General features: G+C 35.0%; 1 protein-coding gene across 10 annotated transcripts in view; it reads left to right on the top strand.

Annotated features, from left to right (window-relative positions):
• The window catches only part of LOC115234691 (longitudinals lacking protein-like), a 272,992-nt gene that overhangs the window by 174,977 nt on the left and 81,439 nt on the right, over positions 1-16,576 (top strand). Inside the window, exon 7 of one of the 10 annotated variants that reach the window (XM_029805981.1) lies at positions 4,873-6,034. The exons of the other annotated variants lie outside the window; for them this stretch is intronic. Within the exon in view, the coding sequence (XP_029661841.1) occupies positions 4,873-5,084 (212 nt within the window). The 3' untranslated portion in view covers positions 5,085-6,034. Of the gene's footprint in view, positions 1-4,872; positions 6,035-16,576 lie in introns of those variants that run through there. 10 annotated transcript variants of the gene reach the window in all.

Genomic DNA, 16,576 nt, shown 5'->3' with positions numbered 1-16,576 from the left:
TTGTAATTTATATAATTTATTATATAATATATATTTAATATTTGTATATGTATATCTCTTCATTTACAATCACTCTCGTTGTCACAACTTGTTCTAATGACGACATCTAATCAATCGCAGCGCATGTATATAATAAATATGTACATTGCCCGACAATGATTCGTTCCACTCCCCCAGCGAGATAAACAATAGGAAAACGGAACGTATCATTGTCTACATATGCGATGATACTTTAGCATCTGAGTTTGTAAATTTAGATGTGACAGAAGAGAACATGTAAAATTATGTAAAAAATAATGTTTGATAAATTTGATTGATGTTAGATATTCTTCGATTACTACTCGACATTGCATTTGTCACAGCAAAATCGAGATGGAATTATTTTTCTAACTAATACGTTATTTTGGCCTCCAGCAAGATCTTAACATTTTCGTTGTGGATACAATTTTACTTTTCATTTTCAGACGAAGATGTGGGAATATATATGTTGAAACATATGAAATGTGAAATCTATTTAGAATCTTATCGGAGTTATACAAGCGATTGTGCCTACATCGAAGCTAGATTACTCCATATGCGAACAGGGTACTATCGTCTTTATTATTAACTGCAGATACGCTTTAGCGCTACAAAATATGAGAAGGGGAAACTGATAATCCTGCCGTGTGTTATCATCATTGAGCTTGTTCTCACCGATGCCTGTATCGGTGTATAATTGCGTTAGATTTACGATAAATATAAATTTACAATTACAAGCGACATGCACCTATCATTCTTTTCCTACCAGAATATTTTCTATTTTGTTTTATGCGAAATGCGTATTTCATAATTGGGTCTACTTTCTGCTATTTGGGCAGCTTTTGATCCTGTATTTTAAAAAGGTTTTATGCTTGGGAAACAATTTCTTAATAATATTAAAATCAGGTAGGGAAAATCAAAGGAAGATTTAGATATTTAATTCAAAGTTTATAATATGCGATAAAAATTAGAATTGATGGAATAGAGTGATGTATTTTATTAGAGTGGTTTTATATATATTTTATATTTATTTTGATTTTTTTATGTGATATAATTTCTATGATTTAAGTTATATATGCACAATATTTTTGCTAAAATTTGAATAAAGTTTAATAAAATAAATTTTACAATTTATATAAATTGTATTTGTGTGTGCGATTGTACATTGCCGATTACTTCCATTAATCGACTTGATATTATTGTTTCAGCTTTATCGTGGCACACATACTGCTCTGTTCGCAAGGAGATTGGCGAACAGGATATCGACAAGGGCAATGCGTTACACCAACAAAAAAGAGGTGCTATAGTACGAAAAAAGATTTACGTATGCGCTGTTTGCACCAAGGGTTATACGTCAACGATAAAACTTCTGAGCCATCGGAAGTTTGAATGTCTAAAGGTGTGAAACCGAAACATTTAACTATGGGTTCTATCCGTATATTCAAGACCGATGCATTGATAGACACAGGAAGAGGCACTTTCTAAAATCAGTTAATTAATCTTCGCATTCTCGATGAGTCGAACTCGATTCAATGATCGATTGCTCTTGTAATTCGATTGAACGGATCGATTATTCACTCAAGATAACAATTTTTATCAAATAATCTCAGCATTATATTTATTAGAACGACAGTTCTTCAATACCGGCGACATCGTTGATATTTCGTCTGAGAATCGATACTCGCCGGAGAATCGTGCTTCTGCCTGAAGTCACCGATTGCTCCTATTAATCGATCTAACATTGATGTTTCAGCCTTGTTGTGGCCTAACAAGACCGACGTCAATGACGCGCTACATCAGCAACAAGGAAACGTCATCGGCGAGACGCGCGAGAAGACCCACGTATGCGCGGATTGCGACAAAGGCTACGCGGCAAAGAGGTCCCTCTGGAGGCACCGGAAGTTCGAGTGCGTGAATGCGAAACCGAAGTTCAGTTGCGAGAAGTGTCCATACAAGAGCCCACATAAGTGGCGCATGGACATGCACAGGAAGACTGATCACGGTTCCTTCCCGATTGGTTAAATCTCGTACTGTTGACGAACTGTACTCAAACGTTGCTCTTGAGCGATCGGTTTCGATTCGAATTTCGATTCGTTGATCGAATGGCAATTTTTATCAAATTGTTCCAGCAATAGTCTATCGGCGATCCTTCCATATTGGCGATGTCGTCGAGGTCGAAATATCGATTGATCCTGTCTGAGACTCACTCAGAACTGTTATCTGCCGGATATTCTTGCGCCTGAAATTATTGGTTGCTCCTATTAACCGATATGATGATCTTAATGTTTCAGCCTTGTTATGGCCTTACAAAAGAGTATATGGGTACGACGCCTGTGACGCGCTACAACAGCAACGAGGAAATACCATCGCTGAAGCGCACGAGAGGACTTACACGTGTGTGGACTGTGGCAAGAACTATGTGGTAAGGAGATCCCTCTGGAGGCACCGGAAATTCGAGTGTGTGAACGCGAAGCCGAGGATCAACTGCGAGATGTGCCCGTACAAGAGCCCACACAAATGGTGCATCGACAGGCATAAGAAGAAACATCATCACGTCTTATAAAAATCACCTCTCGGTTAATTAACATCGTCTAGTTGGTCTCTAACGTTTTATGCATAATAAAATGATTTTTTTTTTTTGAGACATTTATTTTACACAGATCGAGTGAGGCTTTGGTATAGCAACATTGACTTACATGGAATAAATTCTATTTGATCGTTAATATTCTTTTGTGCGATTTTTTTGTTGTTTTAAAACAGGAATTTTTAAATAAAATTGCATGAAATTGTGTACGAATAAGAGCAAGATGAAAATTTCACATCCTATGACTTGGTCCTAAATGTTTCTCCAACTATCGAGCGCCTTCATACTTTTCTGATTTTTATACCTATCACCGATAGCAAGAACTATTGTATTTGTAAAAGTGCATAAAATACTTAAAATTTAATAATTATTAATCAACTGTTTGGATAGTATAATTATTATTTTATTGCGACAAAGAAAACGAGTGCTTTTTAACATCAAAGATAAGTATCTGCGATATTTTTATGGAATTTAGGGTTAAGCTTTTTTCTTATGTTATATTGATTTTAATTTCTCCTTAGCAGCGTATTGTTCATTGTTTCCTGCAAAGTATACGGATGAAAAAACGATTTGTTTTCTATTTATAGAAATTTTTCCTATTAGTTCATCGATACTTTATTACATTTTAATTTCCATTAGAATATTAATGTATGAATGATTGTATAATATTAAAAGCGAAATAAACTGTTTCTGAAGGCTTCTTTGGCTAAATCCATTATTTCGCTGAATTTTTTGTTCTATTGATTTCTTGAGAAATTTTGAACATCTTGAAGCAGATAATGATTTCATCAGGAATCTTTAGTTCTTTATATATTTAACAAGGAACAAATAAAGATATCCCAGAATAGAATCGAGACAGCGGAATGAAAATGATGAAGAGTTGCAAGAATGCAAAAAAGACTGAAAATATCGATGTGAAGAGACATATAGCTTCGAAAGGAATGTAAATGATAATTGAAGAATGTGAAAGGTCTAAATATATAGAACATATAATAAAATCCAACTGTTATAAAATATCCTTTTTTTTTTTACTTTTTATATATTTAAATTATATTAGGCAAATAACTTTGTGAAAAAAACATTATTTATAATAATGAATCAGTCGTCGTTTAATTTCGGATTATCGTTAATATGGTTTTTAAGCAGATTTGGGACATTTCACGTTTGCTTATCAAATTATCGAAAAATTATTTTTTTTCGAGAAAATCTAAAGAAATGAGTTTTTTTTTTTTGGCAAAATATTTAAGTTCTTTATTGGAAAAAGAGTATATGAAAGATATGTAACAAGAGCTAAATGGCCATTCAAGAATTACTAAATATGTATTAGGCAAAATAATTTTAAGGCGGAAACCATTTTCATTTTAATTCTTGGATTCTAATCGCTATATTTTATGACAAATCATAATTTTAGTATATCAAAAAGCGAATTAATGTATGTACATATTATTTTAGCAATATACATGAGTGCTTTGATGTAATAGAAATAATATCTGGCAGCTTGATAAATTTATATGTAATCATTCTGATCCCGAGTCAGGCTTTCACTAGAACTTATAGAGTAGTTATCCTTGTGTGATTTACTTGCAAAGTTTCCATGCTTTCATTGATTTTTAGGATGGCTTTTGAATTCTGAGAGACGCACCAAGCTTTTGGAAAAAGCAAATTTCCGATCTTTTCGCGGCAAGAAATATCCACCCAAGATAATTAAGATTATAAGAGAGTTCAATTTATGAGATTTTGATACTCAATACATGTATATAGAGATAATCTACGATAGAAATTGCGAGAAATGTTTTGTGACTTTTTGTGAAAAAGCTATAAACACAAGAAAATTCAGATGTTTGTACGTTAAAGACAGATTGAGCAATATTCGATTCAGTTATGTGTGTATAGCGCCGATAAAGAATATTATAAAGCTATAGATCATTATAATCTTGGGAAATTTTATGTGTTCTAACTTTTGCAAAATTAATTAGTTATATACTACAACATAACATGCAAATTTTGCTCAGAAGGATGTTTCACACAATCATTCGAATTTTCTTCATCTCATTGAATTTCCATCCGAAAATTATGCGAGTCCGAAAACTTTTTAACGCGAAGTGAGTAGGTACATCTCATAAGTCGGACCGACCGTTGCCTTAGACAGAGTGCTTTCTGTGGCTCTATCCTGATTGTTTCTGTTGAATCCTTTTTTTCTCATGTGCGCGAGGCTTGAATACCACAGTTGGCTTCCGCTCAACTAACTAACTTGGTCTCTCTGTTTCCAGCTTTTCGGAAGATGTACATGGGCGATCAGGTCCTCGGCTATACTTGCACTATGTGCAGCAAATTCTACAAGATGTGGAGCAACTATCTGAAGCACAAGTGCGAGCCACCGCAGTTCAAGTGTCCGTTGTGCCCGTTCGCCGCCTTCAAGGCCTTCATCCTGCACGCTCATCAGGCCGAGCAGCACTTCAAGGTCACTTCGCCCAACACTTAAATTTTTTACGGTGGTGCAGAAGAGAAATTGTCGAATTGCCTTAGTCGTCGTTATGATTCTTCATGGCTGATGCGCCACGCTGTCGTGACTGTCAACTGAGGATTTGCAGCTCCGATAAAAGGATCTATGAGTAACTCGTTTCGAGATCTCGACGACCGTTTTGTTCTAAGTAGTTGCGATTAGAAACCTTGAGAAAGCATTCTCTTTCCGAAGAATATATTTTTCCTAAAATCTCGTAAGCTCGCTGCGAAAACGATGATGTATGTAGTTCTCGAGTCCTGAATGTAGGATGACTCGACGTATTGTATTAGTTCGCGCATTTTGTCACGTGGTGTAAGAAAACTCAGATCTCATAGATGGACGATGCACACAAATTTTTGAGAGATTGTACAAGAACACGGAAAAACTCGTCATTTGTAGTATATATTTTTTTTTCACCTGACGCTTTGTTATATATAATCATGCAAATATCATAATAATGACCGAGGATGCAAAAGTATAATGCAAAGGTTCGTATATTAAGTAACGAATAACCTACAGTAAACTGTAATAAAAAGACTGAGTGACAATAATAAGGCTTGTACAAGATGCGTTATCTCATTCATCTTGCGCTTTTAGATACTGTAAACATGTTTATACACACATGTTTTTCTCCGTGACTGAAAGGACACGATATCAACAAACATTCATCTTTCATCGCATCAGAAAGAATAAAGTATACTATAAATGAATATTTTGTCCCATAATCACTATTGGGATCTGACGATAGGTATTGTTGCAACACTATACATATTATTGATTGCACTCTCGCTGCATATATCAGTCTCAAAATTCTATCTCGGCACCAAGTGCCAGCCGTTTAATGCGAACACATAAAAATACTATATAATCCGTAATATTTATAAATGCATGTATTTTCGTAATAATACCAACAATAAAGTGTCAGAAAAGTACTAAAAGCGAAATAAGAATTTTCTCATTTTCAGTTAGTAATGAAATATTTTTTATGTGATAATATTTTTTTCCCAAATCGTTTTTCAATGACTTTATGACCGAAGCTGTACTTGACGCGATAACAATAGACGAAAAATAATAAATTTTTTTTCTCTGGAATTTAATAAATTTATATTTTTATAAATAAATATTCTTTACAAGATCTTACAAGAGAATGTCGGTATTGTTTTGTTAATGTAAAACTTTATTTTATTTATCGATGTTGTTTTTTTTCAGAACACGACATCTCATCCTCCTGTTCTCTTCTCTATAAATATAATTCTTTATGAAGATTTTCGGGGCGTTACTAACAGACGATTAAATGCGTTCCCTGTTTCAGATCGTCCGAAGGACTCGGCAGGACATTACGATTTCGGTGAGCTACTTGGTACGGCACAGAAAAACGATCGGATATGTAATGTGCAGATTACTAATATCAATGCTAATGCTTTTGCTGGGACACTGAAAGCATTGTTGATTGTCGTAAGTCGCGTGTCGAGGCAGCTATATTCAACGTGGCTCTCTTCCTTCCGTTTCAGGTTTGCACACATGCTGCGAGTGCAGGAAAACGTATAGGTCGCGGATGGCGCTGAACCGGCACGTGCGGGAGGAATGTGGCAGGATCTTATATACCTGCCCGTACTGTCACAACATCATGCCGATGAAGTTCAATCTGTTGAATCACCTGAAGAAGGAGCACGGTTGCTAGGAATTAATTATCGAAGAGAGAATTCCGTTATTCGCTACGCGATCGTCCCCGAGATTGATGATCGATACTTTTCCGCGTTAGGATGAACGAACGGGTGCTCTTTTCAAAAGCTCAACGATAATGTCCTTGTGAAACGTGAGACTTATTTGCAGTACAACGTTGCGAACGATTAAAAGTAATACTTCATTTACACATATTGCGTTTCATTTTTGTACATAAGAATGTACAATTCGAAAAGTATTTCATGCTTTACGCCGAATACTCGGAAAATTTATGAAATCTTATATATTTCGGCGCATCTTCTGCTGTGTATATAATGTAAATTTATTATTAACATATAAATATGTGATGTTAATGGATCATACTGTTACGTAATTGTGTAAGCGAAAGTAAATATTAAATCGTGTCTTTTAACGATCAAATGTTGTAAAAACTATAATGCGCATAAATGCCCATTTTTCTGAAATATTGAATGTTAATATATACTATATATATTTATGTATAATGAATCTATTTGTGAAACCTATATATTTCCTTTTTATTCTGTATTAAATTTTTTTAATTGATACACGAGCAACTTTTTGATGCTAAGTTTTGCAACTCAAGAACATGTTGGAAGAATAAATACGAGAACTTGTTTTTATTTTTATGCCTTTGTAAGTTTTTTTATGATTGGTTATTAGTACCTGTACAATGACACGATATATGGGTATATCATTTCTATAACATCTTTTTCGTAAAATTATATTTGCTTTCTCATGTAAGTTGAATATAAAAGAAAATGATATTTGAAAAGAATTTTCAAAATTAAAAATCTTTGATAACTGCCCAAATATGCATTTACTTTTCATTTTCCTAGGAAAAAAAATGTAACGAAAACTTTCGGTTATACAAAGAATATATTAATTAAACCACAAACGAATAAGTATTATTACATGGATTAAAATGTTCAGGCATATGGTAATTATGCGATGCTTTTGCCAAGATTAATACTACAGGAAATACTAATGAGTGCATGAGAGTTCAGTTATGTTTGTCGCAATTTTATATTTTGCTTTTTTATTTGTTTCGTACTTTCCCTGTCTTCGTCTTTAACAATTACAATATGTAATCCCTGTCTACGCCGATAGGAACGGCTGGACTGTATGCAAGAAGAATACGAAGAAAGTACGCGTGAAAGTACGAAAGGTGCGTAGATTTAAGCTTCCCTGCGTGCATTTTTTTTTTTTTTTAGTGTGTGTCTACAAGATGGATATTAACATACCCGGGTAAAAAAATTGTTCGTTGATGTTTGATTTGTATTGCTTGAAATATTTTGGCGTTATTTTGATGGAAAATATTTCTGATTAAAATTAAAATTGGATATTAATAAAATTCCGACATAGATATTATCCGAAGTAAAAAAAAATTTTACATTATTTCTGTTAAGTATGTAGTCATAATTTAGTTACTATTTTTACACTATATATGTTATACGAAACATCGAAACAAATTGAATGTTTGATCAAATTCTATTTTTTACGCGTAGCATAAACAAAATATTCATTTTTAATGTCACTAATTGACAAGTATACATACTCGGAGGAAAATATATAATTATGATTACTTGTCTATAAATTCGCGAGAATAATTTAGAAATTATATGTTGGCTAATATTAGCGACCATCAAAACGAACGACCAAGCTATGCGATTCGTACTAACACGACCATATTATTTTTCTTTGCAGGCAGTCTTCCTGGGAGTCAGATGCACACCTGCAAGAACTGCGGAAACGTGTACGTGTATTACAGCTCGTTGACGAGACATTTGAGGGAGGAATGCGGAAAGTTGCCGAAATATCAGTGCCTATATTGCCCAAAGAGATCGAAATTACACTGCAACCTGCTGAAGCACATGCGAACGAAGCACGGCTTTGAGCAGGGCTGAGAGTATCGGAAATGCCTGGTGGTGGTCGTAGCGCTTGTGGAGCCAGACGAGATATAAATACGTGAAATTGATAAGAATTTTTACCCAATAGTTTTGACAAAAGAGCGTAAAAAATCTATATCGCAAATAATTTTTATATCGCAAATAAAAACGTAGAACTGCAAAACGTCGCGTTTTTATAGATTCTCGATGAGCGCTCGCGATCGAGATTCATCAACAGTCGGTCGTGAGATGCCAATTATAAAATAGCGTAAATTTCTACATCGTCGCATGCACTCAGTGGTGTCGTGAACGTCTTGTAAATAAATATCTAGTGTGATGTATAAAACTGATACCATTAATTTTAAGCTTCGAAAATCTTGATTTCGTTTTAGACCTTTGACTGAAGTGCAACAGAGAATATCATGCGATTACGCCTATTTCTACGAATCTACGCTTAATCTACGATTTGATCTACGCCTTTGAGAAATGAACAAGAAAATAATTGTTATATCGAGATATTATGAGAAATAACGTTTTCCATGTATACTGCTATATTTCGTTAGCGTGAGATACCAAATATACATTTTGTATTAATTGTCAAATCAAAACAAGAAGTTGAATATAACGATCTTCTTTATCTTATATCACACACATTCTTAATAATTAATTTATTATATATTCGCAACACTAAAAGCGGGATTACGCATGCATAAAACAATAAAGTTAATATATTACATATATTCTTTCGTTTTAATATTATATCGTTTGTATTGTCAGCATATAATCTACTAATGTGTTCTTAATTTAAAAGAACTTAATTTTATTTTTTAAAGCTATCGATATTAAAATGTTTTTTTTTTTTCCCTTAAAATTGGATAATCCCGTAGTGCTAAGATCGACTAAAGTTTCAATGTATCGACATTTGGAAATTAAGAACGTTCGTTCGTATTATTAGATCTATGATCTAAGTGATTAATCTGCCTGTCGAGCAAAGGAGATTAAGTTATATGTAAGGGTGGTATGATGCGATGGAAAATTAGAAATCTAATCGAGACCTGTTCGTGTTTTCATTCGAAAGACATCGATGTTCCTCGTTCTGATCGAATTCGATTCTCGATTCTCGCTGACAGGTCTACGTGTTGCTTTCTTTTTCAGAATACAACACCTGTCTAGCCTGCTCCAAATCGTACAAATGGAAAAAGTCGCTGCATCGGCACGTGCGCGAGAACCCGGAATGCTGGCCGATTCTTCTCACTTCCGGGAACGGCGAGTTCATTCGGCAGATTCACTACAAGATGTTGTACAACGCCAAGAATTGAATGAAACGAGGGAGATGTGACGCGATTATCGGAGAAATCTTCTGATTGCGAAAAAAACTTGACAAAATTCTTTGTTATGTTTCGCCTTTGGAATATTTTTTGTAAAAATAAATGATGTTACATATTCTAATACAATGCTATTGATTCGTATATATATGTATAAAGCAAGAATGTGTTTTTGGGATGCTTTTTATTTTTATTAATTGCTAATTTATATTCTAAATTTATTATTTAATCTTAATTGCTGATCTGAATCCAGGAAAATATGCTATCTGTTATTTATTTAATTTTTCCAATCATACGCCATTCATTTGCTGTATGCAAAATAATGCATGAAATCGCAGAATTAGCTTGAATTCTGATATTGTACTATTTTTTTCCTAGAATGAATGCCATTTTACTGTATTCTGTTTAAATTTATCAGAAGCAGCTACATATATAGTCAATGTCCTAAAAAAAAAATCTTAAAATATTATACGTACGTAACGATATATGTTTCATACAATGCTTCCGTCATATCTGCCTATTATTTTAATAGACAAGATAACGTATCTTAGTATTTCGATGCGTTTTAACGTGTCCAGCGTTATCAAAATTAAGCAATCGTAATATTTCTACAATGAAAAATTTCACTTTCAGCAAGATGGGCAATCGTAAGAAGAATTTTATTGTTCCATGAAGATTGCAAATATTTTTATTATTCTCTAATATCATTTTCATTGACACAATGAAAATGAAGACATATTTTCATTGACACAATGATTTTTCGCAGATTGCTCGCCGAGCCTGTATCTTTACACTTGACGCGAATCATTATGACGTAAGTATTCCTCCTTTCATGAATGCAGATGTCCTTTTCAACAATCCACCCTAAACCAATGATCCAGGACTAAAAGCCTGACTCAGCTTCCGTTTCATCGGAAATTCATCTAGCTGAAGTAACCACAAATCCCATCGTTCTTCGTAGATCATAAGAGCAAATACTAAAATACCGCCTGCGGCTTTCTGTTTCAGGTCGTTCCGAGGTAATCAGGCCCATTGTCTTCTTAAAGAAGCCGTTTCCCTGCATGCATTGCGACCGCAGCTACAAGAATAAGAGCTCGCTGAATCGTCACGTGCAGTACGAGTGCGGCAAGGAGAAGCAATTCACCTGCCCTATCTGCCAGAAAAGACTGATCCAGAAGAGCACTTTGCACAAGCATATGCTGGCCGTTCACGGGATATGAGTAGGAAATAATTGTTCCGTGTTTTTTTCGCGATAAATTTTCTTTCTTTTTATGCATTGATGAATGCGACATTATTACAATATTAATATCGACAAATATGTACAATTTGCTTAATTGATGCAAGCGAACTGAATAAATGGACTGTATTTTAATCGATTTGTCACTTCATCGTTGCCCTTTCACACGGGCGTTTTAATCTGTGTATATATAATACGTATATATATGTTTCGATACTTTTCATATATATGGTTGTATACATATGACTGTTTTATACCGTTCTCTGCGTTATATAAATCTCCGAGTATATCAAAATTGTTTCATTGATCTTGATTCTTATTGATTCAACATGACGTTCGTTGCATCCTGTTTTTTGTTTTTTGGGATATATTGTTTGAAGGGTTTGGAAATTGGTGTCTTCTCAGGGGGAAAGCTGGAGCATGAGGAGAGATTGTCCGTAATTCGCAAAAATAAATCGTGACACATTTTATCTTTCGTTTGACAGATATTAAGTTTTATTTTTGTTATGAAACGTTTATGTGAATATACGTTTTCGAAGATATTTATACAAAAAGATATTGCTTAAAAAGATTAACTCGGCGATTACGGAGCCTCCTCTTTATCCATCATTCCTGCCTCACGCAGTTTATTTACACGCCTTTTCATATGGACACGTATCCTTGGCAAAAATTGATCCTGGGCTATCTCTGATTTTCGGGGCTATTGGCTGATACATTGTGTGTTGGGTTGGTTACGGGTTTTAATCTCACTGATTTCTTTGTCAATCACATATTCGCATATTGATGGAACATCCTTGTCCTCCTTTTTCGTTCCCTCATATCTCCTTTCGTGCGTTTTTGTCGTCGTTCAGTGAAATCGATGTCTATTACGAGACATTTCCAAGCTCTCCGAATCAAATCATGCTCTGTTTGTGGCAAAGCTATTTTACGAAAAAGACGAGAATCAGAATTTACTGTCTCAAGAAAATACATGAAATATTACAACGATTACAACCAACGCGTTGAGCTATATTGTAACTATCTATCAGAGGAATTCTGATAGCAACATAATAACTTTGCCACATCATTACGAGCATGATTTTGACGAGATACACAGACGACAATAATAACTTTGAGCTCGGCACGCGGAATCGGCGGAAATCCGCTTTCAATTCATCGTACCTATCTATAATAAACTCACATTTCCTCCGATACCGCGTGACACTCCGAGGATGTCGTGTAAAACCGCACAACGAGCGAGCGAGCGTGTGAGCGAGCTAACCGCATCTTCCTCAAAGATTTAATCTCCTTACCACCTTCGCGCCCCCGCCGGCGCTGGGTACCTGTTACAGGCATGGGTGCGTTACTGTCCTTGCTACGCTCCGACAGCTCCTACAAGCAGCAGCAGCAACAACTCCAGACGACGACGAAGAAGGGTCACCGCGCGTCCGCGCCGACGATGATGACGCGTGCCAACATCGCCATGGCGAACAGGCGTGTCAGCAACAGCAACGCCGGCGACAACTACGACGACGACAATAGCGGCGGTCGTGCCGCTTCCACCCGCGAGGTCGTGTTCCCGGATTCATTCGAGGTGCTGCCGCAGCCGCACGACCTCAGCGTCGTCTACATGGCGGGTGTGCCGCACGAGCAGCAGCGTAAATTCCGCTGTCGTTTCTGCGGCAAGGGTTATCGCTGGAAGAGCACGATGCGCCGTCACGAGATGGTAGAGTGCGGAGGCAAACCGCCGGCCTTCCAATGCCCAGAGTGCCCGTACAAGGCCCGGCAGCGTGGCAACCTTACCGTGCATTATAAACGGCATCATCAAAAGATGGGCTACGACGAGAGCGCTTAGGATATTTCGTGACATTCTCGGTGAAAAACGATCGTCGTGCGAGGTCCCCTTCGAGGCGTCTCGAAAAGGCGCTCCTTCGAATCCGCGCCTTTCTTCTTTGACCCTCTTAAAGGGTCGACTGAACGGGATCGTGATTTAAGGACGCTTCGCGGATTCTAGATGCTTTGATTAATGATCTTAACTTCGTACACACGATCACACTTGGCGCAATGCTAAATTTCTAATTGTAATTAATATCAAAGTTGATTGTACTTAATTTTAATACTCATCTCTGAATCTTAATCTGATTTTAAGAGAGGACTACATGACATGATTTTTAACGAGTTATTTGAAAAAAAAAAAAAGATAGATTAACCATTCTGTGCCTGATGAAACATGTATGACATCTGCTTAGTACTCAAATCTTGTGTGTATGATTTTTTTATCATGTCAGATTTAATACGCAGTTTTCGGACTTTAACTCTCTGTCGAAAACTGTGTATTAAATCTGACACGATGAAAAAAATGGCAAATTTTTTACAAAGTTTAATGGCACATTTTATTTGATCTTGCCTCTCATATTATAGATCTGCTAATGTTTAAAGTTATTATATTATAATAGTATGTCACCTTGAAAAGTATTAGAATTTTAAAATTTACGCGATGAAGAGCCTATACAAATTCATTAAACGAGCCTCACGAAAATAACTTCGAGAACCTTTTTGGTTCGCGTGCCTCGCATTTGGTTCTGAACACGAATTCGAAATTTATATGTAATGATAATGATATACAAAGAGACCCGTAATCTCAGTTTTATTTAATGCCGTACAATTAATGATATATGTGGCCGCTCGATTTGATAAACTTTAATTTTCTAACAGATGGATCGTGTATTCGATTGAGGTGAAAAACAGACAGCCGTATTCAGGAATATGCGACGAGAATATGGTGTTTGAATTAATTTGTAAGAAACGATGGTTTATTCGAGAATATTTGCCCATAAATAATATTTTATTGGATTAATTTAACTTGCTGGGGTCGGTGATAAATCGTAGCTAGTAGCTCGCGTAACTGTTGCTTTGATTCGTAAGCTAATTCGAATTCGTAACGTGATGAGATTTTTACCGCGCACAGTCGATCATCTGTCATCGAGGATTTACCGTTATTTAACGCTATACTAGTTTTCGTCGCGATTGTTTACGGAAGACTTACAACCGTTGGAGAGAACGATCGTACGAGCAAGACATTCCATGAAATCTGTTTTTCAAGGATCAGTACATTCCAACGATCGCGTAGGTCGAACTCCACATAGCGCTTATTTCATATTAGAAAATTTTTTTAGATATTAATATCCTATAAAAATAGATATTCACTATAAAATATTTGTGAGAGTTATGGGAACGGTTTTTTGCTTTTATAAATAACAGTTTCATTCCGTTGTTGTTTAATCTAACAGAATTTGACATATCCAACGTGAAGATTCGCGCAATATCGGAAATGAAAGTCCCTATCGATCAAATATATCGATGATATATGTTTTATTCGAATAATTGACAAAAATTTGCCAAAGTGCCTTCCACGAGAAATCATCGACAGCCGAAGATGCGAACCGGGACTCACGTGATTCATTATTGATGATGTCTGCGAAACTTTCCAGAAGATCGGTTACCTGAGAACATTTATACAATCGATTACGAGACAATAATTATTTGTTCTTCCAGTCTCTCGGGTTTGTGATCGCGAATGCGAATATGTTGAAATCCTTTCGCGCATATGTTCGTAGACTATTCCGTTGACCGTTTAGCATTTTTAACAGAATAACGCGTCGATAGATTAGATGTCCAACCAAAATATTTTCATATAATATATTTATATAATGTAAAAAGTGTGTGTAAACCAACAAATATAATAGAAAGATTTATACGTTACATGTCAGCATAAAGTACAAAGAGTCGCATTTCGCAATCGCTTCACGCACGTTTCAAATGGCGTAAAGAGAATTAATAATAAAATGACATTATAATCAATTTAAAAAATTATTTGATTGCTCTCTGAGAATCGAGAGCTTAACGAATAGTACATCTCTTAATTAAGATCGTATTTGACACGCGTAATTCTCAATTAATGCTATTGTCCATGTGTATAGAAAAAGTCAATTTTACTGTTTCGATATATACATATATGTGACTTCGTCGGTCCATCCGGAAGTTAAGCTCTTCGATGAGCTCTACTAGGTCTCTCTGTCCGTTTTTCAGTTGGACCCAGAAGAGTAATGGGGACTCTGCGCGAGTTATCCATACTTCTAATCGTCCGCGGGTTAACTCGTGGGTATTGATGTTCTTGATTTCCATTTTCTAAAAAATAGGTAAGACTATTTTGATATAATTGGAAAGGTTTTAAGAGGGGACCACTGGTTTAGGTTGATGGAGAGGAAGAGAGGAGAAGACGTTTAGTGATTGAATATTAAAAATATTTTTTTTTTTATATATATATATATATATATATATATATATATATATATATATATCTTTTTGAACCGATAATATATTTTTATAAACGATTGCCTAATCTTCCAAGGAAATTGCGATAATCGAAAAACACGATCGACATATCGTATAATATTAAGGACCACTTGTACCTTTAGGCGATTTTACAAGCACAGTCTGCGAAGGGCTCGGTCGCGCGAACAGGTTTATCTTACGATCCTAATAATTGTTGCGTGCTTCATATAACTAATTTATATATACATATGTATACGTATGTATATATAAAAGAAAAATGATGAATTGATGAATATTCTTTATTTATGCGATTGGGATTGTGTCATATACTTATAATCGCGAGCCTTCGATCGAAGTACGATCTGATATAGAATATAACAATATATATATAATAAAATATATATATATATATATATATATATATAATATTTATATATCTTATATATATGAGATTACTTTTATTTATATTTTATTCATTTTACAGTAGATGATTCACACAACTTTCCAGTACGGATCGAAGAGATCAATCTGCTTATCGCGTCGTGCAGAATCATACTCATAGGCTTTATACGAATGTCTTTTCCATTTTTATATACATATACACGTTTATATACACACATACATACATGTAGAAATATATGCATAAGGTATCATCGAATTATTGCGATTTCTTTTGTTTACGACCTATTTGTCATATTTCAATTTTTAATAATATCGGGACACCCAAAATTTTTTAACTTTATGCCACTTAAATCTTAGAGTATTTTCTCTTAAAAATTTCACTGAAAAAGTTTTAAGATTTAACACATGACAAAACCTAATATTCTTCTGATAATTTGAAATAAACGTTACTCTAGTTCGATCTTGGTAATATGTTCATTGAATGATAAAAATGATCTATATCTAATGATAAGAATGATCTAATGATTTTTTTTCAATTAGTTACAGATACCAGAAATCCGCAGATATCGAAAGAAATGGCAATATTTCTCGGGTATATATATA

This window comes from Formica exsecta, unplaced genomic scaffold (genome assembly GCF_003651465.1).
Source record: "Formica exsecta isolate Colony F162 unplaced genomic scaffold, ASM365146v1 scaffold201, whole genome shotgun sequence".
NCBI classification, from domain to species: Eukaryota; Metazoa; Arthropoda; class Insecta; order Hymenoptera; family Formicidae; genus Formica; species Formica exsecta.
This window is presented reverse-complemented; position numbering and strand designations above follow the sequence as displayed.